The sequence below is a fragment of the Podarcis bocagei genome (genome assembly GCF_964188305.1).
Source record: "Podarcis bocagei genome assembly, chromosome: 10".
NCBI lineage: Eukaryota > Metazoa > Chordata > Lepidosauria > Squamata > Lacertidae > Podarcis > Podarcis bocagei.
The window spans coordinates 35,456,482-35,483,804 of record NC_138135.1 but is presented as its reverse complement, the minus strand read 5'-3'; the positions used below and the strand labels follow the sequence as shown (position 1 = coordinate 35,483,804).

The 27,323-nt window shown below is 41.6% G+C and overlaps 1 protein-coding gene across 3 annotated transcripts; it reads left to right on the top strand.

Moving 5' to 3' along the window:
• The first annotated feature begins 1,279 nt into the window (after window positions 1-1,279).
• On the top strand, window positions 1,280-27,323 carry IFT56 (intraflagellar transport 56). 3 transcript variants are annotated; one of them, XM_081209526.1, is made up of 18 exons: window positions 1,280-1,571; window positions 1,879-2,016; window positions 5,598-5,690; window positions 6,862-6,976; window positions 7,179-7,228; window positions 7,948-8,093; window positions 9,397-9,568; window positions 10,265-10,339; window positions 11,184-11,286; window positions 12,504-12,559; window positions 13,647-13,700; window positions 14,548-14,611; window positions 15,593-15,681; window positions 21,199-21,282; window positions 21,628-21,697; window positions 24,204-24,310; window positions 24,966-25,099; window positions 26,089-27,323. In XM_081209526.1, exons 1-18 carry the CDS (start codon window positions 1,332-1,334, stop codon window positions 26,198-26,200), a joined length of 1,902 nt encoding a protein of 633 aa, XP_081065652.1. In that variant the 5' UTR covers window positions 1,280-1,331; the 3' UTR covers window positions 26,201-27,323. The 3 variants fall into 3 exon arrangements, with proteins under 3 accessions (XP_081065652.1, XP_081065653.1, XP_081065654.1); XM_081209527.1 differs by lacking the exon at window positions 1,280-1,571 and adding an exon at window positions 1,616-1,742; XM_081209528.1 differs by lacking the exons at window positions 1,280-1,571; window positions 1,879-2,016 and having other exon boundaries at window positions 5,600-5,695.

The window sequence follows — 27,323 nt, the reverse complement described above, 5'->3', positions numbered from 1 at the left end:
GATGGATTTGATGAATGAGAAAACGGATTTGATGACTGTTGTGGTCAATAACTGTGGACAAACAGGGAATATTGATACAGAAACCATTCAGGGACCAACTCAGGAACCTGTATTGATTGGACAAGTGCAGAAGATAATAGAGGAGGTTGCGGTTGCACCTCAAATAATACAAATGGAGAGATCCGAGGCCCTGCAGGAGCATAAGCCGCTGTTTTTGAAGACTGAAGTTGGAGTGGGCCAGGGGGAGTCTGGAGCTGAGGAGGTTCTTAACTTCGGAGGGACTTTGAAATATGCTCTTAAATGTTTTTTTGGATTACATTGATGACTGTGGGGAGTGGGACTGTGGGGAATGGGCTGGTTTGATGAAGGGAGATGGAGATAACTTTGGGCTGGAACCTCCCAGAGACCTACTCCTCAATGAGAAAGGAAATAAATTAAGAAAGAGACCAACAAAAGACAAGGAAAAGTGCAGGTATAAACAAGAAGAAGAAGATCTGCAGAAGGGACATGGAAGAGACTTAAGAGCCTTGGACATAAGATTACCAGGTTGATGGACTAGATGGAATGGACAGTAAGGACTGACATGACCCGAGACCAGGAAGAAGAGACGTTGGATGAAGATTGGAAGAAAATTTATAAAGAAAAATTTTTATTTAGGGAATTAGCCTAAAATTAATGAATATTAGGGAAAATGTTGGAATGAAACTATATGGTTTTAGTAGAAATGATATAAGGAGTCATGTATAATTGAGTATTAAGTTTCAAGCTCTAAGGTATTTTACGGCAAGATAAGGTTAAATAAATCAAGGCAATTTGAATAACAGAATATGGGGAAAGATGGAAAGGATTTGTTGAGTTAATTAATAGGTTAAATTGTTAAGATAAATTATTCAATAAAAATTGAGAGATGGAAAGAATTTGCTGAAATAACTAATTAAACTAGAATATAAAAAGGGAGGTGTGAGGAGGTCAATGAAACAAGTTAAAGATACGTAATATGGGATTTGTGTTGTTTTTTTAATTTTTGCTGTATTGTTGTATTGGTTTTTATGCTTTTTTTCTTCTTTTTTATGTATTGTAGTGTTGCTTCCTATTTTTTCTTCTTTTCTAATTCTGAAACTTTTAATAAATATTATTTAACAAAAAATAATAGATTCCACCTGGGTCTTCATTTTGATTTATAACAGGAGTCATACAAATGTGCTTTAAATCGCAGGACACTGGTGATAAAATACGTTTTCCGCCCTGGCAATAATTTTTTCACATATAAAGAAAAGAAAAATCAGCGACTGCGTCGGGTTGTCTGCGTGTGTCGCTTGAATTAAGAACCTATGGGAGCAGCGAAAAATGTGTGCCTCTCGGAGCAGCTACAAACCAGCGAGCTTCCCAGCTTTGTCAGTAAAATGCAGCCCTGGTGGAGACTGGCTCTCAAGTGGGCCTCTCCTTCCTCCACCCTCCCCGCTCCCCGAAAAAAAACACCACGGCTGCGTCCCCGCCTCTGCTGCGTCGCCAGCGCGCACGCATTCCTGAAGCAAATTGGGATAACGTGGCGCAGGATCAGCGGCGGAACTGTGAGTATGGCTGGCAGTTGCCACCCGGTCGTTATTTGATGTTTCCCTGTCCAGATTCCCCTTCCCTAGCTACCGCCCGCCCGCGCGGTTGCCAGGGGAACAGAGTCCTTGGCGAAACAGTAAAGCAGCCGCGGGTTGTAGTGGTTGCGGATTAGGCCTGCGGGCAAAATGGTGAGGGGCAGGGATGTTTTAAGGGGCTCCTCGGAAAATTAGGGAATGGGGGGCGGGGGGGCGGCGACTAGCGGAGCCTCATCCCGCCCCCCTCACCTATCTCTGCTCTTTCTTCCCTCCCCTCCGCCTTTTGTAGATGCTCTCGCGGCTCAAGCCCGCCGTCGGGGGCGGCTCTCAGTCCGCTGACAAGCGCAAAAAGAAAGGCAAGCGAATCCCGCAGCTGGAGGAGCTGCTGACCCAGCGGGACTTCACTGGGGCCATCGCCCTACTGGAGGTACCAGGGGCACGGCTTGGAAAATGCGGACCTTGCGCCAAGAACCGACAGAGACGGCGCTGGGTTGTTCGTGGGGATGGGCTCAGGGCTGATGGTAGCCTTATGGCCAGTGGGAGTTAATGCCTTGGAAATAAGGGGCCTTAACATTCACCCTCCTGTTCCGGCCTTTGATTCCTATAGAGGGAGAGTGGAGAGCCTCAGTGCTCCTTTATTCTCAGTCTGCTTTTATTTTTCCTGCTTTGTGAGGTGTAGGAGGTGAAGTTTGACCACTGCACAGAACTGCATTCTGCTGGAGACCTGGCACCACTTCCAGAAGATTACTTATACACTTAAGTACTGTTCACCATCCTGATACAGTTAGGATGTTAAGTGTGTGTAATGCTGATACTCCAAAGGCTGTGGGATGAGGACAAGAAATCTAATGTTCTCCACACAGGAAACCACAGGAGGATGAGCAAAATGGATTACAGTATAAAGAGTTTGCCTGTGAACACTTGCATACTTATATTCATTTAAAGCAGGCATAGGCAAACTCGGCCCAACAGATGTTTTGGGACTGCAGCTCCCATCATCCGTGGCCACTAGTCCTGTTAGCTAGGCATGATGGGAGTTGTAGTCCCAAAACACCTGGGGGGGGGCCGAGATTGCCTATGCCTGATTTAAAGCAAGAGTTTTATGCCGACTGATTCATTTTCTAATGTCCAAATCAGGGTGGGGAACTTTTTCCAGTCCTTCGTGGATAGCATTTGAGGCTGGTAGGATATGCCAATAGCAGCCATGGCAGGAGGCAAAAGAAAAAAACACAGGTGGGGCAATGGATGTGATGCATACTTTTGTATAGTAGGCTACAAGCCACACAAAAGTCAGATGTTTCTCTGGCAGTAGTAGATGGTGTGGTGGAGCTGCCCTGCTTACTTGGTCTCCAGTTGCTTTGCTGCTGCATACCAGGATAGAAAGGGGGAGGGGCAAGCTTGGCATTGTACATACAGATTGTGCCCTGCCACCACGTTTGCACCATGCCAATCTTGCTGTCACCTCACCCCCTTCTCTGTCTCAGTATGCAGCAGTGATGCAGCTGGAGGGACATCAGGTGAGTGGCTATTAGGGACAGGCAGCAGTCCGGGAGATGGGCAGAAGAGGTAGGGGAGCAGGAGGATGATCCAGTGGAAGGGCCAACAATTTGTGGGGCTCTGTGTCAGCCAGAGACAGGAAGAGAGGAGGCCAGGACAGAGTTGCAGGAAGACTCGGAGGTGGAAGAGACAGTCCCAGAGAGACTTCTGCTATCTCTCCCCTGCTGTCTCCCAAGGACAAGTTGGGGCTTAACGTGACAGGAGCAGGTGGAGCTGCCACACAGGAGAAGTTGCTAGTTGCTTGCATACATCACACCAGATGGGGTTTAAGTGAGTTGGAAGGGCTGTGGTCACGCTGTTGCTCCAACTATCCAGGTTGGAGCATAGGTTTGAAGAAGCAGATCCCTAGTTAGCTAATCAGCAGGAGTGAGGTGTATATCCCTTGCACCTCAGGAGCTGATGTAATTGAGTGCTTTTCCACTAAAGAACTAAACTTCAAATTGCTTGTCTTCATTTGGGCGGGGTATGCTCAGGACAGTGACATAGCCCCACCATTTCCTCTGCTACTATCCTGTTCCCTTCTATAAAAACACACGCACACCTGTCTCTGTATTGTCCAACAAGGCGAGCAAAAGGTATTATCACAGTTTATTATTTTTTTTATAAATATTTTATTAAGTTTTCACAATAGGCAAGCATACATAGACATAAAGAAATACAAAATTACAAAAAACAATACAATACAAGAATACAAACATTAAACACATCAAAAAAAAAGAAGAAAAAAACAAAAAAACACATATAGTAACAAAAAGGTATTATCACAGTTTAAAGACACACCCTTGCCAGGAAAAGCAGCCAAGGAGGCCATGGAAGAGGAACAGTGAGGGGTGTGGCCTAAGGAGGAGGCATTGTCTGGAGAGAGTACTGAGTGTTGGAGAGAGAAGCATTGAGGGCCACATTTTGCTCTGGGCCTGTGGTTCTTCCACCCCTGGTCTAAATACTAAAGTTTCTGTTTTGAAGGAGGTCTGTTCTACAGTAAGGCATAGGCATATAGCCTTTGTGGTTCTCTGATGAATCATAGAATTGTAGATTTGGAAGGGACCCCAAGGGTCATCTAGTTCAACCCCCTGCAATGCAGGAATCTTTTCCCCATATGCACTAGGCACTGTAGCTTTAATGGCTACTTGTAGTTTGGTTTTGGTACTGGCGATGCTGTGACCAACCAATGAATTTCTGCTTATCAAGTTGTTGTTAAAGGCACAGAGTTAAGTTGGGAAAACCAGCTATCAAAGTATTTTAAAAACAAGTTACTGTATGTTACTTGTCTCCAGCCTCCTCGTCACATTTATGTACCGTATTTTTCGCCCTATAGGACGCACTTTTTCCCCTCCAAAAATGAAGAGGAAATCTGGGTGTGTCCTATGGGGCGAATGCAGGCTTTCGCTGAAGCTTGGAGAGCGAGAGGGGTCGGTGCGCACCGACCCCTCTCGCTCTCCAGGCTTCAGGAAGACATCCAGAGCCTAGGCAGCCCTGCGGGAGTTCCCGCAGGGCTGTCTAGGCTGCGGATAGCAGCCTGCTTCCCGGAGCGCCGGGTGCCCTGAAGCAGAGCGTCCCTCGCGCCGGGCAGACATCTGCAGCGTGGGGAGCCTTGCAGGAGTTCCCCGCAGGGCTCCCCAGGCTGCGGATAGCAGCCTGCCGCCCGGCGCGCGGGGCACCCTGAAGCAGAGCGCCCCGCGCGCCGGACAGACATCCGCAGTGTGGGGAGCCCTGCAGGAGTTCCCCGCAGGGCTCCCCACGCTGTGGATAGCAGCCTGCCGCCCGGCGCGAGGGGCGCCCTGAAGCAGAGCACCCCTCGCGCCGGGCAGACATCCGCAGCGTGGGGAGCCCTGCAGGAGTTCCCCGCAGGGTTCCCCACGCTGCAGATAGCAGCCTGCCGCCCGGCACGCAGGGCACCCTGAAGCAGAGCGCCCCGCGCGCCGTCAGACATCCGCAGCGTGGGGAGACCTGCAGGAGTTCCCCGCAGGGCTCACCACACTGCGGATAGCAGCCTGCCGCCCGGCACGAGAAGCGCCCTGAAGCAGAGCGCCCCTCGCGCCAGGCAGACATCGGCCAGCCCCACAAGCTCGGGGGACAGCAGGGAGGCGCAGCGCCGCCATCCCACTGTTCCTCGACCTGGTTCGGTTTCCCCGACCTGGTTTTGGGGGGAAATAAAGGGGGGGAAATTTCCTTTATTTCCCCCCCAAAAAACTAGGTGCGTCCTATGGGACGGAGCGTCCTATGGGACGAAAAATACGCTATGTCATAAACACTTAAGGCTTTTGAAGGTGAGCCAGGTTAAAACCCTTGAAAATGTCAACCATTACATATTAGTATCATATGTACATACATATTTGTATCGTGGTTTCATTCTAGAAAGTTGCCAGCATAAAATTACTTTTAGGAATAACTTTCATATGAAAGTTTCCATGATTGGGCATCATTTTAATCTTAATGTTTTCCTTCTGGAAGTTTAAGCGTCATGTTGGGGAACAAGATGAAGATGCAGACCTCTGGATTGGATATTGTGCTTTTCATCTGGGTGACTACAAGAGAGCACTGGAGGTGAGGTGAGGAAATCCTGCTTCCTTTTGGAAGGAAGGGGGATATTGTCTTAATATAAAAAACAGATGGGAGTGGAAAGAGACCTGTCCTAGAGCAGTTCAGCAAAAAGAGGGCATGCCATTGTACTTGAAACAGAATGGTATATCCTCACACTGGATTATGATTATGCGTGCTTATGAACTAGTGAATCTGAGAGGCATGAGGATGGGAAAGGCAGGATTATTTATTTATTTGACTTACATACTGCACAATTAATAGGGTTAGGTATTGTCAGTTTGCTGTTGCTATTTTCCAAAAGTCTATGTTTTTGTAAAGGAAAATATGTCTTGGTGTAAAAAGAATTGTGTTTATATTTCTTTCCCCATAAGGCAGCACATTTAATTTTGATTTTTCAAAGCACATTTTTAAAAAACTTTATTTGGGATAGCTTGAAATTGGTGAGTTCTTCCATGTCCCCAACTAATGTAAAAATTGGTATATATGTAACCCTTGATGGTTAAGAGATCAGGAGCTGGGTGAGAAATTGTGTTTATCTCTCCCAAACAGCCTATCTCTTTTTGTGCCCAGTATCCCAATTTTCTTTCAACTTCTTTCAGCTGTGGCTTATGGTCTACACAGTCATTGGCACTGTTGCACTCATAATTTAGAAGTAGTAAGCAACTTTAAACTCTGTCACATTGAACACAGTTGTAATGCCAACCTGTTAATTAAAGACCTGCATAGTCTTTTTTTCTGGGTTAAAATTTAGTGTGGAAATAAAGAGTAACTCTTGAACTTGCCTTGGAGGATCTTGGTCAGTTGAAAGTGGTCAGTTTAACTGGAGGCATGCTGAGAACCAGTGTATTGTAGTTAAGCAGGTCAGCACTGGGAATGTATGTCTTTAACCTCCCTCTGCAATTCAGAGGTAATAACACTGATCTGCATTGCTGTAAGGATTCCTGAAAAAATAAACATGAAACATTTAATATTTATACAACATGTTCCCTAAGTGTTAGTAGTACATCTTGCTTGATAATACACTAGAAGCAAAGAGCAACATTGTTGGTACAGATTGATTGAGTTACTAAGAATATGTATAAATTCTCAAGATGGCTTAAAACTCAAAATAAAATGTATAATTTCTGTTTGATGGTTATGGCAGCAGTATATCAAAAACTGTTACTTGTTTCAGGAATATGAAGAGCTGACAAAGCGATCTGGCTGCAACCCTGATGTTTGGGTGAATCTAGCATGCACTTACTTCTTCTTGGGAATGTATACACAAGCTGAACAAGCAGCCTTGAAAGGTAAGATGGATAGCTGATGCTATAATATTATATATATTTATCTCGGAGTAAGTACCACCAAGTTGAAATGTACAAATTTGTGTTGTTAAGGTGGTGCACCTGATCAAATTCATCGTGTTAGTCATGAATATTTACAAACCCTGAACTGCTCCAAGTGTTGGCATTAAATTTTGTTTTAATGCTTTTTCGGATTTTCTTTCAGCTCCCAAAAGTAGACTTCAGAATCGCCTATTGTTCCATCTAGCACACAAGGTATGTAGGAAACAAAACCATGCAGAGGCAAGTAGTATTTTGTACTTGGAGGTATTCTGAAATTCAGACCCTACCTTCCCCCATCTTCAAATACTACTAGTTTGAATGAGAATCCTGCCCGACTTGTCTAGGTGCAGAAAGGTAGGGCAGAGATAGAGGCTGGGTAGGCACAGAGGATGAAAGCCCAGAAGCGGAGTGGTAAGAAGACCCAAGAAGAAAGAGAGCTAAGGGATAAGTTACCTGTTGGAAGGCAATACTCAGTGGAAAGAGAAGTGGTATCTTAGGGAAATATGGGGTGGAGATGGTAGAGACCTGAAAATATGTATAGAGAAGCCTTTTATTTAATCACTTGTCTGATAGCCATAGGCAACAAGGAATTGTGTACAGATGAGTGCATGAAATTCCATGTAGGTGAGTGAGAGGGCTAGGAGAGAAGTGCGCCCTTATTCTATGGCAAGCACGAAAAGCAAGTGGGCGACCAGAGGAGAGAAGCCCTGTCCTCTGCACCCAGCATAGAGATACAGCAAGCCACTAGAAGCACAATAGAGAGTTCCATCCCCCTTCTTCTAACTTCCACCAGACTAGTTAAAAAAGGGCTAGTAACTTTTGAGAGCTAATTTACTAGGATAAAGAGTAGTTGCTTACTGCCAGCTGTATTTATTAGTGTGTATGTAGTATGTCCTGCATCTGTGTAATACTAGTTCTTATTTCCCATATAGTTTGGTGATGAGAAGAAATTAATGAGCTTTCACCAGAATCTGCAAGACATAACAGAAGATCAGCTAAGCCTAGCATCTATCCACTATATGCGGTCTCATTACCAAGAGGCTATTGATATATACAAACGTATACTTCTTGATAACAGGTTGGATATATTTTTCTTTCCCATTCTGTCATTCTCTCTACTCTTTGGACATTTTATTGATGGAGAAGGGCTAAGTTTTAGTGTATCCCTTTCTAACAGTTAGAGTTATACTCTGAGATTCTTGCTTCTTATTTTAAATTCACTGTAGTACAACCCACAACATTGGGCCAATGGGATCCAGTAGTAAGATTTAAATTTTCCTGTGACCTCCCAGAGTAATTTGGATGAAATTACTTAGCACTAAGATCAGAGATCACAGATTCCTTATATTAGCAATTAGTTCTTATATAAAAGGTAACAGGGTTTGGAGATTACAGATCTCAGTGCCTGATGTCATACAATGTCAGGTGACTGACAGGTGGGCATGGTTGCATTCCAGAGGTTCTCTGCTGCTGTCCTTGTCCTTCTGCACTGCAGTTTTCATCTTCTTTCTTGTGGAATTTAGGTTTGCTGCAACACTTTCTGTCATAGCTTCTTTCTTCTGATTTCTAGCTGTGACTTTCTGAGCCTGCTGGCCAGCTTCAGTTAGACCATATTCCACCTTCCAACCTTTTAGCCAAACAGAAGAGCTGTCGAGTTTTCCTAAGTTTCTGATTCCCATTGTAACTACCGTATTTTTCGCCCCATAGGACGCACTTGTGTGTGCGTCCTATGGGGCGAATGCAGGCTTTCGCTGAAGCCTGGAGAGCGAGAGGGGTTGGTGCGCACCATCCCCTCTCGCTCTGCAGGCTCCGTGCGGCTCTCCGCAAGGCGCGGGAGCCCGGCGCTGGGCTCCTGCGGCTTGCGGAGAGTTGCCTGTTCTGGGGGCAACTAGGTGCGCCTTATGGGACGGTGCGTCCTATAGGGCGAAAAATACGGTAGGTTTCTTCTCCACCACCTTTGGGTGTTAATTTCCTGGGCTCACCTGTTGAATTCCCTGACAAGCACAGCCTCTGAATAACCCTGTATTTAACAGAAAGCAACCATCTTATAATTAAGCATATACATAAAGTGACTCAACAGTTGCATTTCTTCATAGATGTCTTAAAATATGCTCAGTATTTAAGGCATAGGTCTTAGTGATCCCATTTGGGTTGTTGCTTGTAGTTTCAGGAAACTCTTTTCTAATTCTTCCATGCACACACTATTGTTCATAGCAAAAGGCATTGCCATTCTGCTGATGAAAGAACATATATTGAGAATACACATGTGCTGTATTATTTGCACATTTCCGTTTAGGAGCATTCTGCTTTAGGTGAATTTTCTGCCACTGAATGTAGTTAAATGAATAAACTTTGATGTCTTGAACTTTGATGTCTTGCAGGGAATACCTGGCTCTCAATGTATATGTTGCCTTGTGCTACTACAAACTGGATTATTATGATGTTTCACAAGAGGTGCTAGCTGTTTACCTTCAGCAAGTTCCTGATAGCACCATTGCTCTTAACTTAAAGGCTTGTAATCATTTCCGACTCTACAATGGGAAGGCTGCTGAGGTATTTTGTTAAAATGTTTTTCTCACTAAAGTCATAATCTCCTTCATGCAAGTTTCAGTTTTGAAGTAATATTTCAGTTTCTGTAGAGAAGCTCTAACTTTATGCTTTGTACCTCAGTATGTGGTCTGTCTGACTATACATATGTGTTTCTAGTTATGCTGGTGTCACTTCAAATGAATTAGTCATGTGGCAGTTCAGGTCCACAATATAAGATGCAGGACCACTTTCAGAGGGTTGGCATCATTTGGCACCTGTTGAGGCACATTGTCCAAAAGAGGCACTACATGGCTAACTCCTGGAACCTCATGGCTCTGCTTGCCCTAGAATCATAGAATTGTAGAGTTGGAAGGGATCCTGAGGGTCATCTTGTCTAATCCCCTGCAAGGTGGGAATCTCAAGGCAAGTGAGCAGTGACCGGGGCAAGGAGAAGGAGCAGCAATTTCTGCTAGCTTTGTTCTCCCTCTGGGCAGTGGTGCAGATTAGGTTCAACAGGAGAGGGCAAGTGAATGGGCAGCCGTAAAGAAGAGGTGGGGCAACTTGGGAGGGGATGTTGAGAGCATTTTTGTGCAAGCCCTCCCCCCAAAAAAATTCTCAAACTGGCTCTGATATTTTTTTGAGTAGTGTCAATGGCTACTTCTGTTGATTGTGTGTTCTGTTCTTCCACTCACTGTTTTGCAATTTCTTAAAAAAATTAAGGCAGAGCTTAAGAGCTTGATGGACAGTGCTTCAACATCGTTTGAGTTTGCTAAGGAACTCATTAAACACAATTTGGTGAGTAACAATTATGAAAGTAACTAGCTTGCATAATTTTTATGAAGTTATAGGCTGCATTCAAAAGAATGTCTTGTTGGCTGGCCCAAGAAAGTATTGTGTGAGGTGTAAACCTAGTCCTCTCTTCCAGTTGTTTCCCCATGTTCAATTGTGCATAACTAACCCCAGCTGTGAAAAGGTTTTGTTATCTATAAAGACTCTCCTTAGACAAGTTTCTAAATATGCACAACTAACTGCATTTGCTCGTATTCAATCTTTATCTTCGTCATCATTCCCTCTGTTTCTTTCCCCACCCCCTAGGCCCACCCCAATAACTTATTTTGGAATATTTGTCTATGAAACTAAGATGTCGTGTACAAAAATAAAGATAATCGTTTTGAGCTGTGCAGGAATTGGTATTTTCATGATGCACGAATTGTTGAAATTTAGTGGTGGAGTAAATATTTAACTTGTAAAATTCAAAAGCAGAAAATATGACACATTCATAATTCACCAGAAGCTTGTTGCCTCTTAGTTTAATAAACATTTCAAAATGCATGTACAGTGGAACCTCGGTTTACGAACTTAATCCGTTCCAGAAGTCCGTACTTAAACTGAAACCATTCTTAAACCAAGGCGTGCTTTCCCAAATGAGGCCTTGCGCCACCACTGCTCTTCCACCGTTCAGATTCCGTTCTTAGATCGAGATAAAGTTCTCAAACCAGGACACTACTTCTAGTTTTGCGGAGTTCTTAAATTGAATAGTTCGTAAACAGGGCTGTTCTTAAACCAAGGTACCACTGCAAGATGGTTCACTGCAGGTTGCTTGCTGCTGTACTAATGCAGTGAGGACTTTCTTCTGCAGGTTGTATTCCGAGGAGGGGAGGGGTCTCTCCAAGTACTGCCTCCCCTGGTTGATGTCATTCCTGAAGCCAGATTGAATTTAGTAATCTACTACCTTCGGCAAGGTAAGCACATCTTCTGGATTTTGACTTCTTTTGTCCCTTAAAGTGATTCTTTTCCTCCACATAGGGTACAAGGGGGTCTTTGCTTTGAGGACTGGCATATAGGTTGGTAACTTTTTACAATTAAATTGCTTAGATTCCTAGCTTGTGAAAAAAGACAGCTGTAAATGACTGAAAAAATAGATCAGCCCAAGAAGATATTCTTTTGCTAGTGGAACATTTCATTTTCCTGAAGTCGCTATGAAATAAGACCTGTGTGCTTGGTTGCAGTTAGCGGCAGCTGAGCCATCAGAAGATGGCTTTGCAACTGTACTTCCATACAGAGGTTTTATAAGGACTTAAATAAGCACACCTGAGACAAGGAAGCTACATGGCATCTGTCTGCTCCTCACTCCTCTATGCAAAACGCTATACAATGTGAGATCTGTTTTTGCAACATTGTTTCCCATAAACTGCAACCTAGGCATATTAATTGGGAGAATCTGTAACATCTTCTTTGTTGTGATGCTAAATGTTTGTAGTAAAAAAAAAACATTTTTAGTAAAAAAAAAAAGTCTGCCTAAATTAAGTGTAATTCCAGTTCTTGATTTGTGTGAGTTATACATCTGAATAAATGTTTAGTTAATTACCTTTTATCTCTTGGTTGTAACAATGATGGGAATTAGCAGAAAAAGCCCAATTTCTAACATCTTGAGTCAAAATACAGTTCTTCAAAATCTTACCATGCAATTCTGAGCATATGTATTCAGAAGTAAGTAGGGCTTACTCCCAGGTAAGTGGATTTAGGATTGCAGCATTAGTCTATTTCCCAAAAGGTTGCATTATTTAGTGTCAACGTTTTAGCATCAAAAATTCTTCTTAGGTGAAGCTCAGTCACTGGCTGTTAGCCCTCTTCCTGTCCCATCCTTACAGGATGAATAAATGTATGAGAGAAAAGAATGTAAATTTTTTTTATCTTGCCCCTGTACTGTTCAGAAGGCATCTGCTAGTCCATTTTATAAAAAAAAGACCTTTGCTCTTAAAAAATAGCAGAAAATAAAAAATGACTTAACCCATGTTTGTTATAAAGACTAAATAAATGTATAATCAGCAAGTACACATTTGTTGCAGTTTATGGTTCCTTTTCATCCTTTGTTTTTGAATGCCTTTATGGAAAGATGAATTATGATGTGGGAAGGTGACATGGAAAATACAATATGCACTATAATGTGTTCTTTCAGATGATGTGCAGGAAGCCTACAATCTGATTAAAGACCTGGAACCTACAACCCCTCAGGTAAAAGGAACCTTTTGGATATGATTATACATATAATGGAAGAAATGGTCATCTGGGATAGGCTCTGTCATAGAGTGGAACACCTTCCTAAAAGAAGATACTTGAATCTGTTTACTTTATTTGGACATAAAGTATATGATTCTTGGATCAAAACGAAACAGGCATGCAGATCTTCATCCATTTTTAAAACTATGATTGGGTCCAGACTAAAGTTGCAATCCTAACCTCACTTAGTTGGAGTGAGTCCTGTTGAATTCAATAGGTCTTACTTCTGAATAGACATGCTTAGGATTGTGCAGTACATTAGTTGCCCTGTTTCCACAGAAATCATCGTGAAAAGGTAGTCCTGACTTGCCTTAGATTACACTGAACTCAATAGAAACCAAGTGTTAATAGCTTACTCTGGATCTAACTCCGTATCTTTTAATTGTTTGCGCTTTGTTTGATAGAGACGAAAGGATGAGTCGCACAACACATTTGGTCAAAACCTTAAGACGTCAAAATATTTAAGGAGCACAAGAATAGCACAAATAACATATTGCAGTGTCTTCTTTTTTTTTTTACAGTTTAGAGATTTATTCCAGATTCATATGATACTTTAAAACTGTTTCAATATGCACTATCTTATTCCATTTAAACGTGTGTTCTCATATAATATATTGGCTTAAAACTTCAGGGGAAAATACATAGATCTTAAAACCTATGCTGGTTCTGTACTAAAAGACAGTGAATGGAAACAGTATTTTATAGGAAGAGAAGCATTTATTTAACAGACTTTTCAAATTAGGTTCAGAGCTAGTGAATGCCAAAAGAAGAACCGGAAAACTGAGCAGAAGATCCCCCCCAATTTATAATTTCCCTCCTTTTTATAATGTGTTCTCTGAACTACAGCCTCTGGTTATTTCATGCAAGTTACTAACTGTGCATGTCAAGATTGATTTTGGTTTATATATTTAATACAGTTACTTAAGAAACCATGGAAACAGGCTATTCAGAAATCTATGTAAAGCAATTTGAACAGAATACTTCACAAGTTGCTTTAAAGCTTCAGTAAATGGTTGCCTCATTTTATATAATCTTTCTCTAGGAGTATATTCTAAAGGGAGTGGTGAATGCAGTCCTTGGGCAGGAAATGGGCTCAGTGAGTACAATACCTTTTTTACATCAGTAATTCATGTGGAGTAGACGAGAACACATTGCAATTCAGCTAACAGGTTGATTTTGATACTAACTTGCCTCTTGCTCTTTTGTATTTCCTACATATTTGCCAGTGAAAAAATGGAATTGTGAATCATCATATACACTAATGTTGATGCTATAGGGTGATATGAGCATGTTTAGAGGAACCTCAGAATTTCTAGAAATAGAAAAAATATTGGGAGTGGGATTTAAGAAGGCAAAGCCCGACACTCCCATGAGGACTGAGTGTGCTCTGTGGCCTCAGAATGCAGAGTATTGATGGAGAGGGAGGGGGAAATGAAAGACTTGATGGTGGAGGAATGAACTATGCTGCACAAAGGCAAGTTTGGATAGCTGGGACACTGAACAGGAATCCTGCGTACAGTAACATTTTTGTGACAGGTTGAATATTTCTGAAAGTCAATAAACTTAGGCTCTCCAGTCTACGGCCAACCAGAGAGACTAAGTTAATTGCCCCCACACATACTGCCTGAATTCCTTTGGCATCTGCAGGTGGATGAGGAGATAACCAAGGTACTAAAACCCTTTTATTCTCTATTGTTAGCTGAAGTCTGTTATCTGGACAATGACTTTTTGTTTTCTTGTAGTGGATTTTAAAAGAGCTCTATTATTTTACACTTATTATTTTAAAAGCCAAATCATAATAATAAACTTTGTTTCTCTATCTGTTTTTACATAACATCTGCATGTAATATTTAGTTCGGTCTCCATATTCCAAAGATCTGTCTATGCTCTGCCCCATTGCTCAGCACTTTCATGGATTTAATGTTTCTTTGTTTCTTTTCCAGAGAGACCACTTGAAAATTGCTCAGCAGTTCTTTCAGCTGGTAGGAGGATCTGCCAGTGAATGTGGTATGTTTTAACTTTTCTGTTTTCTCATTCCTTCAGATGTCAATATTGCCAGTGAATGCAACCATTTTGTTACCTGGGTCAAGTAAAAAACATGGTTAATATCTTTCTCTGTCTTAGTGACCTGAACCATATATATACACTGTACTTACATCTGCCACCAAAAACAGAGGACTCATGTCTAGTTCGCTGTAATGTCTAATTCACCTTACTTGGATCATGGCTTAACAATATTGCTTAACAATATTGCTCACTTTCCTGACTTTTCTATACATTCCTGTACATTTGCTTATCCCCTGCTAGCAGAAAATTCCTAACATAATTAAGAAAAGTTGTAGAAGACATAACAGGAGAATTGAGGAACTCGACACGCAGACTGCATTTTCACAGATCATCATATGTACATTGTTTAGGTTGATCTTAAATTTGTACATCCTAATCTGCATAGGTTATGAAAGTTCATATCACACTAAGCTCTTTAAGGTACTGCAGTGGACTAATATGGCTACTTCTCTAAAATATTTTCAATATAATACATAGGAAGAGCCTGCTCTTTCCCCCCTTTATAGGAATCCTGGGTTCAACCATGCATAAGACTATTTTTACACTGGGATGTTTCCTTGTGTAGTGGAAGTATTGCTTACGTTTTATGCAAATGGGAATGTTTATGCAAGTTCCAGTATCCCAGAACAAGAGGACGGCTCTTGCTGGTCAGCTAAGAAACAGGAAAATAGTGAAAGAACACCTGACTGATAGTTGAGTTGGAAACCACTATGTGTAATATGCTATATCAAAAACACTTAGAATAAATTTGACAAGTTGAGAAAAATAGCCCTGAGTGCAAACTTGTTTGCCACAAAGTATAAACTGACCTGGTAGCCAGATTGTGGTTCTGGGCTGTTATATATAGAGATGCTAGACTATGTTATCTCAGAAATAAACTAATCAGACTCAAAAAATGTGCATATAACTTCTGTTCTTCAGATACAATCCCCGGGAGACAGTGCATGGCATCTTGTTTCTTTCTGCTCAGGCAGTTTGATGATGTCCTTATTTACCTTAACTCAGTGAAGGTTAGTACGTTTTATATCAGCTGGTAGTCTCCTACAAATCTTTGCATGTATTACTTTCTGTGTGTGATGCATAAACTTGCCACACACAAAAATGGAGGTGAAAAGAAGGGATGGTTATCTCAATCACTTTTCTAAGAGAGTTTTCTTTTAAAATATAAATACATATTCCGCACTTTGGGGCAAGTGCCCTTATAAGGCAGCATAAAAAAACTGTTGTATAAAACATATAAAAGGAAAATCTTAAAATATACATTACATCCCTTTGAAAAATTATCAGTGAACCATCATCAATTGAATAAAGGCAGATCAAAACAAAAATGCCTTAAGACAGGGGTGTCAAACTCAAATTCATCGGGGGCCGCATCAGCAGTTTGGTCACCCTCAAAGGGCCGGATGACACCCCCTTTATACATAAGGAGGAAGATGGTAGCTAAAATATAACTCATTCTCTTTGAAGGCATGCAGGCATAGATGGAAGGGGGTATTAGTTCTCCGCAAAGGTTGAGGACCCCAACATACACTCATGTAAGAAAACTTTTAGGTGCAGCTGCCCCCCATTGAGAGGAACAAGCGTCCTTTCACTATGTACAACCTCCCTCGATTTCCCACTCCTACTTAAACATCAGCCCACAGCCCCACATAAAGGCAAACCACTCTTTAACATTCAAGTGTGTGTGATTAATAGAAGCAATTTGCTATCATTCCCCTCCACACACACACTTTGTAAATATGGGGAACAGATAAATGACGTCTAAGGGTTAGGTTTCATCCTTTATTCCCCAAGGAGGAGGGACGTAAATACTTAAAATAGGGAGGCGCCTTTTCTCTCTGTGTGTTTCTTTTCTTTTCTTTTCCCTTTTTGGCAGGCGATAGAGCAAGTAGGTGTTAGGGAGTGGGTGGGGTCGGGCTTGACTTCCACACCTGCGAAGGTAAACGGAGGGAGATAACGGGGTGAGACGGGGGGGGGCGTGGAGAAGAGGATATGAGATTGGAGGGAAAGAAACCTTGCAGCCCAACCAAAGCAGATAAACGTTCTAAGCCTCCAGCTTGCCCACAAAGACGACTCCTCTTCCTCCTCTTGTGTGTGTGTTGCTGCTGCTGCGACACAGCTACTACTTACCCCTCAGGGAATCGGTTGATTAAATGCACATTTCTATGCCACTGAATTCTTAAAATCTGTACGGTGGCGGTACCAAAGAATGTAAAAGGAAGGAAAGAGTCTCTCTCCTCCCCTCCCCACCCCCACCCCCACTTCCTCACCTGGGCAGACAGCTGGGCGAGCTCCGGTCCACCTCCCAGGTGGCGTAAAGGTTCATCTGGACCGGGCACCCCCTGCCGTCGCTGCTGTCGCCGCCGCGCCTGACCCAGGAGCCCCCGAGCCGCCCCCCCCGGGGCCAGAGAGCCTCCTCCGGGCCGAGAGCGGCCGGCTGAGACAACGAAGGCGCCACCGCCGGAGGAGAAGGAGGCACCAGCTGCTGCTGCTGTAGCGCCGCCGCCACCGGCGGAGGCTGCCCTGAAAGGCTCTGTGCAGCCGGGGACGCTGAAGAAGCTGAGGCGCTGGATGCCGGCTGGTGCAGCGAAGGTGTGAGCGAGCCCCGCTGGCCACCGAGCGCCCCTCTCTCTGCCATAGCTGAGGAGGAGGAGGAGGAGGACGACGACGACGACGAGAGTTTCCCTCAATCCCCGCTAGCGCCTCAGCCGCCGCCTTCTTTCCCCTTCAGCCGTGCGAGAATAAAAGATGAAGGCCGGCGGCGGCTACACGGGCCACATGACGAGGTCTGGCGGGCCGGATTTGGCCCGCGGGCCTTGTGTTTGACACCCGTGCCTTAAGAATTCTTTTTAAAATCACCAGTGAAAGGGCAATATACACTTTATGAATGACTGCATTTCATAAGTATAGGTCAAGCCCTGAAAATCCGGTACCCATCAGCTTAAGCTTTCTTATTGACAGGACAGAGAGAACGACATGTGATACTGACTTTTGAGTTTGGACAGGGTCATAGACACCTCTTAGAAACTTTGGTGATTATTTCAGCTTTTTTATACACTTAAGTAAATGTACGTGCAGGCCGTACTTTAGATAACCTGATCCCAAATCATTTAACATTGTAAAAGTTCACAAGTGCTTGGGCCTTATTTTTCTGGCATTTTCAGTGAGCATTCAATCGTCGTCCCTCTTTTTCTAAGTTCCAGTTTAAACTCCACTATGTATGTAATTAGGATTTTGTGCTTCTGTTGAATGTCATCTGCCGTTCTGTGGACATTCTATCCAGTTTAAAGAAAACATTTGGAGCTTTTTCTCCCCCCACTGACTGAGACTCTACCACCCTAAATAATTTACTGCTGTGTGCAAACTTACCTATCCATGCTTAATTCCAGATATTTAACTTACTATTTTTAATAACAGTTGTCCTAATACATCTTTGAAAGGTCTCACTGTTTGGACTTCCAAGCCTATTGCAAAGGCTCTCTTATTTATTCCTATAATAACAAATTATTGAAATGGACAGGTTCAGAAAAGGGCAACCAAAATGATAAAATGTGTGGATCAACTCTCCTCTGGGGAAGGGTTACAACAGTTGGGACTTTTTACTTTAGAGAAGTAAGTAGGAGGAGACATGATAGAGACAAGATAGACATGTTGGGGGAAAGGTGAATAGGGATCATGGTTTGTTGCTCCCACTAGCACTAGGGGGGAGGAATGAAACAGGAGCAATTTCTGTGTTCAGAATAAACCATTATCTATAGTTTTGTGACATGAGACCTGGGCTGTTGTAGAAAGGAATGAAAGAGATGAAAACAGAAGCAAATTAAAAATTAAAGGCCCGCAAAGAGAGTCTAAAAACGGAGTACAATATAGAACTGATTAAATAAAAGTGCTTGAGTAAGCAGCTGGTGAGACATACCTGAAGACTGGTAGCACTGAACAAAGCCTGATTCATAATCTGATCATACAGTTAATTTGGTGCTTACACATTCCATTCTGACTGAGGCTTGGTGTCTGTTGGCATTCTGCCACTTTCTGTTCTCAACCAGTGTGTCTGGGAAGTGCTTTGTACCTCCCACACAGCCAAAGATATCAGCACAAATGACTTTCCCACAACTGGAGGTGAACAGTGCTTTTTCCTGGGCAAGTACTTGGCATGGATGTGGGCAAAAAAGTGCTTTGATCAAGTTCCATTTCTACGTGGTTGTTATTTTGCTACCGTTCTGAAATTCTTAGTCACTTAGGTGTGGTCACCTTGGCAATGTTTATGTAAGGGCAGAACCAAATAGGAAAGTTGATCTGTGAAAGATCTAAGGAATTATCCCAGAGCGCATATGACAGGGATTTAATAAGGATGTCTTCTATGATTCAGTAATCACACAGTAACAGCACAAAATCAGTATCTCCACAGAACTTTAGCATCCCAAGAATCTCCACTTTAATTTTAAAGAGCAAGTGTCTAGCTTTCTGTTTGTGAAAATATTTCCAAGTGTGGGAAACCCTAGGTAAAATCTCATAACTGAGAATTGATGCTTAATGGGGCCAAGCTTCAGTGTACTGATTAATGTCTTGTCTTTCTGCAGTTATACAAATGAGCAGAAATAGCATTTAGGACAATATGCTCTGGGCTGTCCTTTGTATCAAGAGTATGTGGGCAGGGGGTGTATCTTACCATACAGTACACAGTGAATGCATTCTGACCTCACATTTCCTGAAATTCCAGATCATGGATCATACCTGCGGTCTCATTCTTTCGTGCATCTGGCTTAATAAAATATTTCTGTAAAACAATTTGACATGTTACCTGAACTGGCAATCTGGCTTAAACAATCCAGCCAAATCAGAACCAATCTCTAGTTTGCAATCCTAATTTGCAGGGATTGCTCACATCACAGTTTTTCAGTTTGAATGTCACAGAAAACTCTGTTTTGGCAAACCAGGGAATGCTATATTAAGTTGAATGCACAAGGGGAGGAGGGTGCATGTGTACATTCGGTTAATTAATGATTAGTGAATGTGACATCTAGCTGCAGCGAATGTAATTAGGGTAGCCAGGCAAAAAAAATAGACAGGCTGCTGCACTTTTAATAGTTGTTGGAAGAAGAGAGAAATTCATCAAGTGTAGTTGGACTGGTGAAATTCTGTCTTCTACATACAACTTTTAAAGGTTGCTTGTCCTGTTTTTCATCTTGTCACACTAAAAGTAACCTATTCATAAAAATGGGTGAAAGAAATCTAGAATCCTATACATATTCTACATCTCCTATTATGCATATTTGTTGTTGTTTAGTCGTTTAGTCATGTCCGACTCTTCGTGACCCCAAGGACCAGAGCACGCCAGGCACTTCTGTCTTCCACTGCCTCCTGCAGTTTAGTCAAACTCATGCTGGTAGCTTCAAGAACACTGTCCAACCATCTCGTCCTCTGTCGTCCCCTTCTCCTTGTGCCCTCAATCTTTCCCAACATCAGGGTCTTTTCCAGGGAGTCTTCTCTTCTCATGAGGTGGCCAAAGTATTGGAGCCTCAGCTTCAGGATCTGTCCTTCCAGTGAGCGCTCAGGGCTGATTTACTTAAGAATGGATAGGTTTGATCTTCTTGCAGTCCATGGGACTCTCAAGAGTCTCCTCCAGCACCATAATTCAAAAGCATCAATTCTTCAGTGATCAGCCTTCTTTATGGTCCAGCTCTCACTTCCATACATCACTACAGGGAAAACCATAGTACATCATATATCTCTCCTGCTTTTGACACCAGTGGCCATTTCTTATGCAGTTCTCTTTCGATGTGGGTACACATTAAGTACAGAATACTCATGGATTGCAGCAATTAGGAATACTGCATGCATGAATTACTCACTGTTTTATCAATTTAGTTCTGAAATGGTTTTATCACTTTCCAGGACTGCTGCACTAAGGAACCCAAACTATTTGAATATACAGTACAGTACAGTGGTACCTCGGGTTACATATGCTTCAGGTTACAGACTCCACTAACCCAGAAATAGTGCTTCAGGTTAAGAACTTTGCTTCAGGATGAGAACAAAAATTGTGCTCCGGCGGCATGGCAGCAGCAGGAGGCCCCATTAGCTAAAGTGGTGCTTCAGGTTAAGAACAGTTTCAGGTTAAGTACGGACCTCCGGAACGAATTAAGTACTTAACCCGAGGTACCACTGTAGTATAGTTCTAAGGAGATCTTCAGCACTCACAGAACTAAATTATGGAATTAGACATGAATGTTTTGAAGAGTTGGGTAGAGATTTAGAGAAAGAGGCAGTTTTTTCACAGCAGGATTTAACATGCCCAGAAAGAAAGGCATACTAAAGAAAGCTGCCACCCTGCAATTTCTGGCTTGGAATTTACCCCAAATCCATTGTGGCCAGTGCTGTGGAATGTTTCATCTATGTACTGAGTCACAAAGCCATTTGAGCTACTATTTATAAAGGTGGTTTTTTGTTTTTTTTACTCTATTGTCTGGTACATTTTCAAGTTTTAAAGTATGTTTTTTATTTATTGTGCACAACTTATTTTCCAGAGTTACTTCTACAATGATGACACTTTTAACTTTAACTATGCCCAAGCCAAAGCTGCTACTGGCAATACTAGTGAGGCTGAGGAGGTATGTAGCTTCTTCTTTAAAAACACCACATGCAAGGAAGGAACACACTTCCTGATTACCTTCTGGGTCATCATGGATATGCTCTGAGGATAGCCTTTTTCTGCTTTACTTTTAAAAATATATAATGCCTAGATGACTGCTATTAATTATCCTTCTGCTTAGACTGACTTTCCCTACTTGTGGCCTTTTTAGGTCTTGAAACTTTCTTATATAATGATTCTGTTGATTGTTTTGTTATTTGAGATTCATCTGTATTTTGAAGTAGACACATACTTATGGTATATATCACGCAGCAGATATTTAATGCAAACAGACATTTGTTTTTTCTATCTGTTTCCCCCTCAGGTGTTCCTCTTGATTCAAAATGAGAAGATAAAGAATGATTTTGTTTATCTCAGCTGGCTAGCTCGCTGCTGTGAGTCACTTTGCCCTGTTATAGAATGTAGATTTTTTTGTTGCATTAGCCCTGTTGCTATTTCTCCTTAAACTTGTTTTAACCTTGTGGGTGGATTTAATTAATTTTTTAGATATAATTGGATACCTTTATAAGAGGCAAGTGCCCTACAAAAAGTAAATCTTGCCATAGCCTGTGAGTAAGCAAGAGTGGTTGGGAGTCTACTCAAGGAAAAGGTGGTGTCTTGGTATCACTTGCAAAATATTTCAGCAGGCAGAACAAGTACTGGTAAAAATTCTTGTTTGTTCTTGTTCTTTGGGACAAGTACAGCTGAGACAACTGCAATTAAATTTCCAAACATTTAATTGTTTGGTCCCTGCAGCACTCTACCTTAATTACATTTGTGAGAGAGCAATCTGAAGTTCTCATTAGCTATTGATACCAAATATGCTCACATATTACGGGTTGTAAAAGGCAGCCATCTTGACAGAAGATCTGGCATGAAATTCAGCCCACATGGCTCTTGCTAACCATAGAGAGTTTGTGATAATTTTATGAAACAGGATATTTTGGCTCAGAGTTTGGGTTCAAAGTGATACATACAGGTGGTACAATACAGTAGAGAATCCTTAGATGGTTTGTCTCTTAAACATCACCTTTCTTGGCTTCTAAAATAGGATGGGCTGTTACTTTCTGCCCTGTAACTTTCCAGTTACCCACACAAACATAGGAAGGGGTGAACTTTGACCTCCCAACACACAGTAAGAAGTAGAATATGCTATCTGGTTTCTTAGTAAGGAAGTCAGTCAGGTTCAGACAGGCAGATCTCTATAAAAGCTTCATACATAATCTAGATGAACTTAGACATGTTACATTGCTGGGGTGGGGGGAAGCTGGCAAGAATTGCACAAAACTAGGAAATTTTATTTTATGGATTTGGATTCTGGATCACCTTCAAAGGTAGCCCCACGTAGAGCACATTGCAGTAGTCCAAGCTGGAGATAACTAGAGCATGCACCGCTGTGGCAAGACAGTCCGCGGGCAAGAGCACTGGGGTTACGGAAATTGCAGTGGCAGCTTCTGCCAGCAGGAAGTTATACAATTGAGGTTTTCCAGTGTGACAGTGTGCATGTTTATGTGTGCAGCAATATTGTGCAAAGTGACTGATGTAATAATGTATGCAGAGCTCTGAATTTATCTCAAAAATGGAATCAGTTGCCTCTTTAGAATCCTGGTTCCTTTACTGAGCTCTGTGAAGAATTGTCAGACAATTAAATGCTATTAGAGAATATTGTAGCAAAATAAATGCTGAATTGGTATCATCCTCTGCCATTGGTAAAAGTGCAGTGGTGTTAGCTGTCATAGCTTTTAAGTGTTAATTGGTTTTAGAGTCAACTGTTTCTACTGTGTTTGGTGTCGAGTAACTCTAGGTAAGGGCACTATATTTTTAAATAGCTGTTGTTGTTTAGTCGTTTCCGACTCTTCGTGACCCCATGGACCACAGCACACCAGGCATAAATAGCTATATCAATGTAAATATATAATAATCATTATGTGGACAATTATCTATAAGTTTTATTCTTAAAGTGCAGTAATAATAAGCCTCCTTTCAAAGAAAAGTATAACACCAATATTTCTGGGAACCTTATAAGCATTGCTATTAAATGGACCTTAAAATTACAGACATGATATGAAATAGATACTTATGCTAAACTGGGTATATACAACTAAATGCTTTTATAATTGAATACCATTCATCTGTTTGACCAGTGTTTTTACATGACCACAGAAGAGCAATATAAGGCTAAGGAAATTAATGCTACTGGTGTATACTTGTTTGGAATAAGTGTAGAAATACAAGGAGTGTTAACTTCTGTGTACATATTATATAGAGAAGAGCAGAAAAGAGCAACTGGGGTTGAAAACAGGAGGACTACTAACTGAATTTTCTAATAGACCTTTTTTGTCTATTCAAATGTTCAGCCTGTCACTAGGAGATGCCTGCCATGTGCTCAAATTCCAAGGCAGGCATGATACGTCTATAGTTTATGAGCATTGTCCCACAGAATCTGAATCTCCTAATTGCAGAATTGTAGAAGCACTGGCCTTTTATATAAATTAAGATAACAGTTCATTGCCAAAAATTAAAATCCTTAAAAGTTAAAGCCTTTATAAAATGTTGCCTTTTCATCCTTTAAATAAACATTTGGGCAATGTGTGATTTCTAAGCAGAACAAACAGATCAGTGGAATGAATGGCACGTGTTTCCAAATGGAAACTTAATGTTATGCAGATTACCTCTGTGCTAATTAGACATGGGATGGATTTCCTGACACTTTTTTGTATCTCCTGATTATTAGAATGTGGCTTTTTGTACTGCAGGTAGCAATGGGTGTGTTACATTGCTTTTTACCTTATCTGAATGAAAGAAATAAAGACGTGTACTGCTGATTAGAATGCTTATCCACTTTTGCAAACACTATGTGATGACATGTCTCCACTAGCTCTAGCTTTTTGTTAATTGCAGACATTATGAATAAGAAGCCACGACTAGCCTGGGAGCTGTACCTGAAGATGGAAACCTCAGGAGAGTCTTTCAGCCTTTTGCAACTAATTGCAAATGACTGCTACAAAGTGAGCCTCCCTCTCTTCCCCTCCCATCATTAGTTATTAGTATCAGTTATTACCCCCTAAGAGACTACTGAATTTTTTTAATGAACTGAATATTTTCTAGCCCTTGGAAAGTTGGAACATTTTGCCTGCAAAAGCATATACTTTTACCTCTGAGCAAAATTAATTCCCTATATTAGTAGTGAATATAAAATTTTAATTCTAAGATTTAAGAAACAAGCATAAAAGTGTTAATTGGGAAGCAAACTAGCATGCTTCACTAGGTATCTAAAATATTTCAAGCTAAGCCAATAAAAGTTTCTTAACTTAGGCTTGTTCTTTTACTGCTGTTTTCAAGTCAATTAGCATTATGATGAATACATTAGTGCGGCTAGATCTAGAGGAGTGTTTAGAACTGTTTGTGCAATTGGCAGATTATTTAGTTGGAGGCATTGTGCTCCTTTCTGTGTATGATTTAAGTGTTTCTTTACAGTAGTGTTTTAACACAAGATGATTTTCATAACTTGCCTGTTTATAAAATTGGAGTGTGCCTGATCCCCTGATTGGGATCAGAAAATTTCCACTGGCTTCTGTTATTTGTTCTTATGAATGGCTGTATTATTTTATATTTCTGATGTAAGATTGGTGCCTTGAGCATGTAACTTTTTTTCCTGTACAGATGGGCCAGTTTTACTATTCTGCAAAAGCCTTTGATGTTCTGGAAAGACTGGATCCTAACCCTGAATACTGGGAAGGCAAAAGGGGTGCTTGTGTGGGCATCTTCCAGATGATCATAGCTGGCAGAGAACCCAAGTACGTACACTGATTTTCTCTTTACTACTTTGGGGTCAGTGTCCTGGATTCTTACACTCTTCTAGCTCACTGTTAAATGTTTATGGCAGGGGCAGGGAACCTTTCTCACCTTGAGGGCCACATTCCTTCTGGGCAAACTTTTTGGGGGCTACGTGCTAGTGGTGGGTGGGGTCCAGGGCAAAAGTGGGCAGAACAAATGTAAAACTTACCTTTGTACAGTATGATAGTTTCTACACACACTTGCACACCCCTTTCCACCCTCCATTCAGACAAGCAAAATGTATTGAGGGAGCTCAAGGACACATCCCAGTCAGGCAAAAACACTTGGGGTGTGAAGCTGGGCCAGTTAGGGTTGTGACCTGCGTAGGGTTATGAGGGCCAGATAGGGAGGCCTAGATGGCCTCATTTCACCCCTGGGTTCTCTACCCTGGTTTATAGGAACAGAAGGATGAAGGCCCAGTCCTTTTCAGTTAAAAAGTCCTAATAACTGATATATTGTGTATTGGGAGCCTCATCTGCTTCCTTTAGTCCTGCTGTTGAAAAAACAACATCGATACAACTGAAATAAAAGGAGGAATTACCAAGAGATAAAAAAAGAAAAATGTGCAGTAAATAATCATTTTTAAGAAAGCTTAAACATTAGAGGTTCACCTCAATAAGGCCAATATAAAGAGACACAGGGATAAGCAATTTTTGTGCAATGGGACACATACTTTCCAAAGCAATTTGGATACAAAATTTGTGGTATCCAACAGTGTTGCTCAACTGATGGTAGGGCTTCTATCAGCAGAGCAGGGAGGGGAATAGTTTTCAGCCATGTGCCTCTACCGCCCAGAGTGCATTTAAGAAGCTGCAGGGAAGAAGGGCAATTGCTGAAAACTTCTTCACTCGCTGTTTTGCTGACAGAACTCTTACCATCTGCTGAGTGGCACTTTCTCTTTCAGACTTGTCCTCATTTTTATTTACATCTTTGTCTTTTCTGTCTTCAGAGATACCCTAAGGGAGGTGTTACATCTCTTGAGGAGTACGGGTAACCCGCAGGTAGAGTACATAGTTCGTATAATGAAGAAGTGGGCCAAGGAAAACAGAGTGCCCCTGTAAACCAACATCACCAAAATAATAGAAGTAACTGCCATCTGTGATGTGCCTGACTGGAATATTTGTGGCATCTTCTAGCCTAATACCAGCATTATGCAGACTGTAACAATACAAAATATTTAGAATAGATATTTATTTTTATATTGATAATTATTTTTTAAATTTAAACTGTATGTATTGCATATATTTGTGGGAAGAATATGTGACTTTAGTTATGCAACATCTTCCGAGTTCCATTTTTTTTGTACTGCAATTGCTAGTTTTTAACTGTTCATGCTATCTTCAGTCCACGGGTTGTTCTAGTTTTGTATATTTAACAATGCACTGTGTTGGTACTGTACTGAGACTGTTCAAGAACTGGCCTGTGCTGCACACAGATGGACTCTAGTCTCATTGTATCACTTCTCAAAGCAAAATACAAAATTAACTCAATAATACTCAGCATTTTATATTAATACGCTTGGAGCTTGTTTGTACATTAACACTAAGCCAAATCATGGCCTCACTCTGGATATTGCAGCAGCAAGACCAGAGGGAGGAGCAAAGGAGCCATGATTTTCACTCTGGGTACATGCATTATTGTTCTTTCTCATTAAGTCATAGCTTGGTTTTGTATGATCCGAGCCCTGGTCAGTCATTACAAACAATATATTTCTGAATTGTAGCAAAACCACAGCATATGATAGGATGTCTTTGACTTCAGATGTACTTTTAATTACCGAGGCCTCTTGCATATTGTGAGGCACCTTTTACAGAGAATAGCTGAATCATATGCTGTTCACTTCTTTATCTGGTTCCACAGGGAGGTTTTGTCAATTGATTTAAGAAAGATTGTTAGCTCATGCTATCTACAATTAACATGCTAATCTGAAATGTTTGCAATCAGTTTGATGGATTAGGGGAATTGCTTTCAGATTTTACTCCTGAAAACAAGATTTTGAAGAGACACAAAAGAACATACATTGAAAAAAACACATTAAATATGCATTGCACACTTGTACAGTTTTTATGTATGTACTTCAAAATTATTTTTATGCTTCTAACTTTTCAAAAAAATGTTTGTAATCTGCCCCAAATTTTAATTCTCGGGTAAAATCCCATAGAAATAAACTTAGAGAGTAACTCA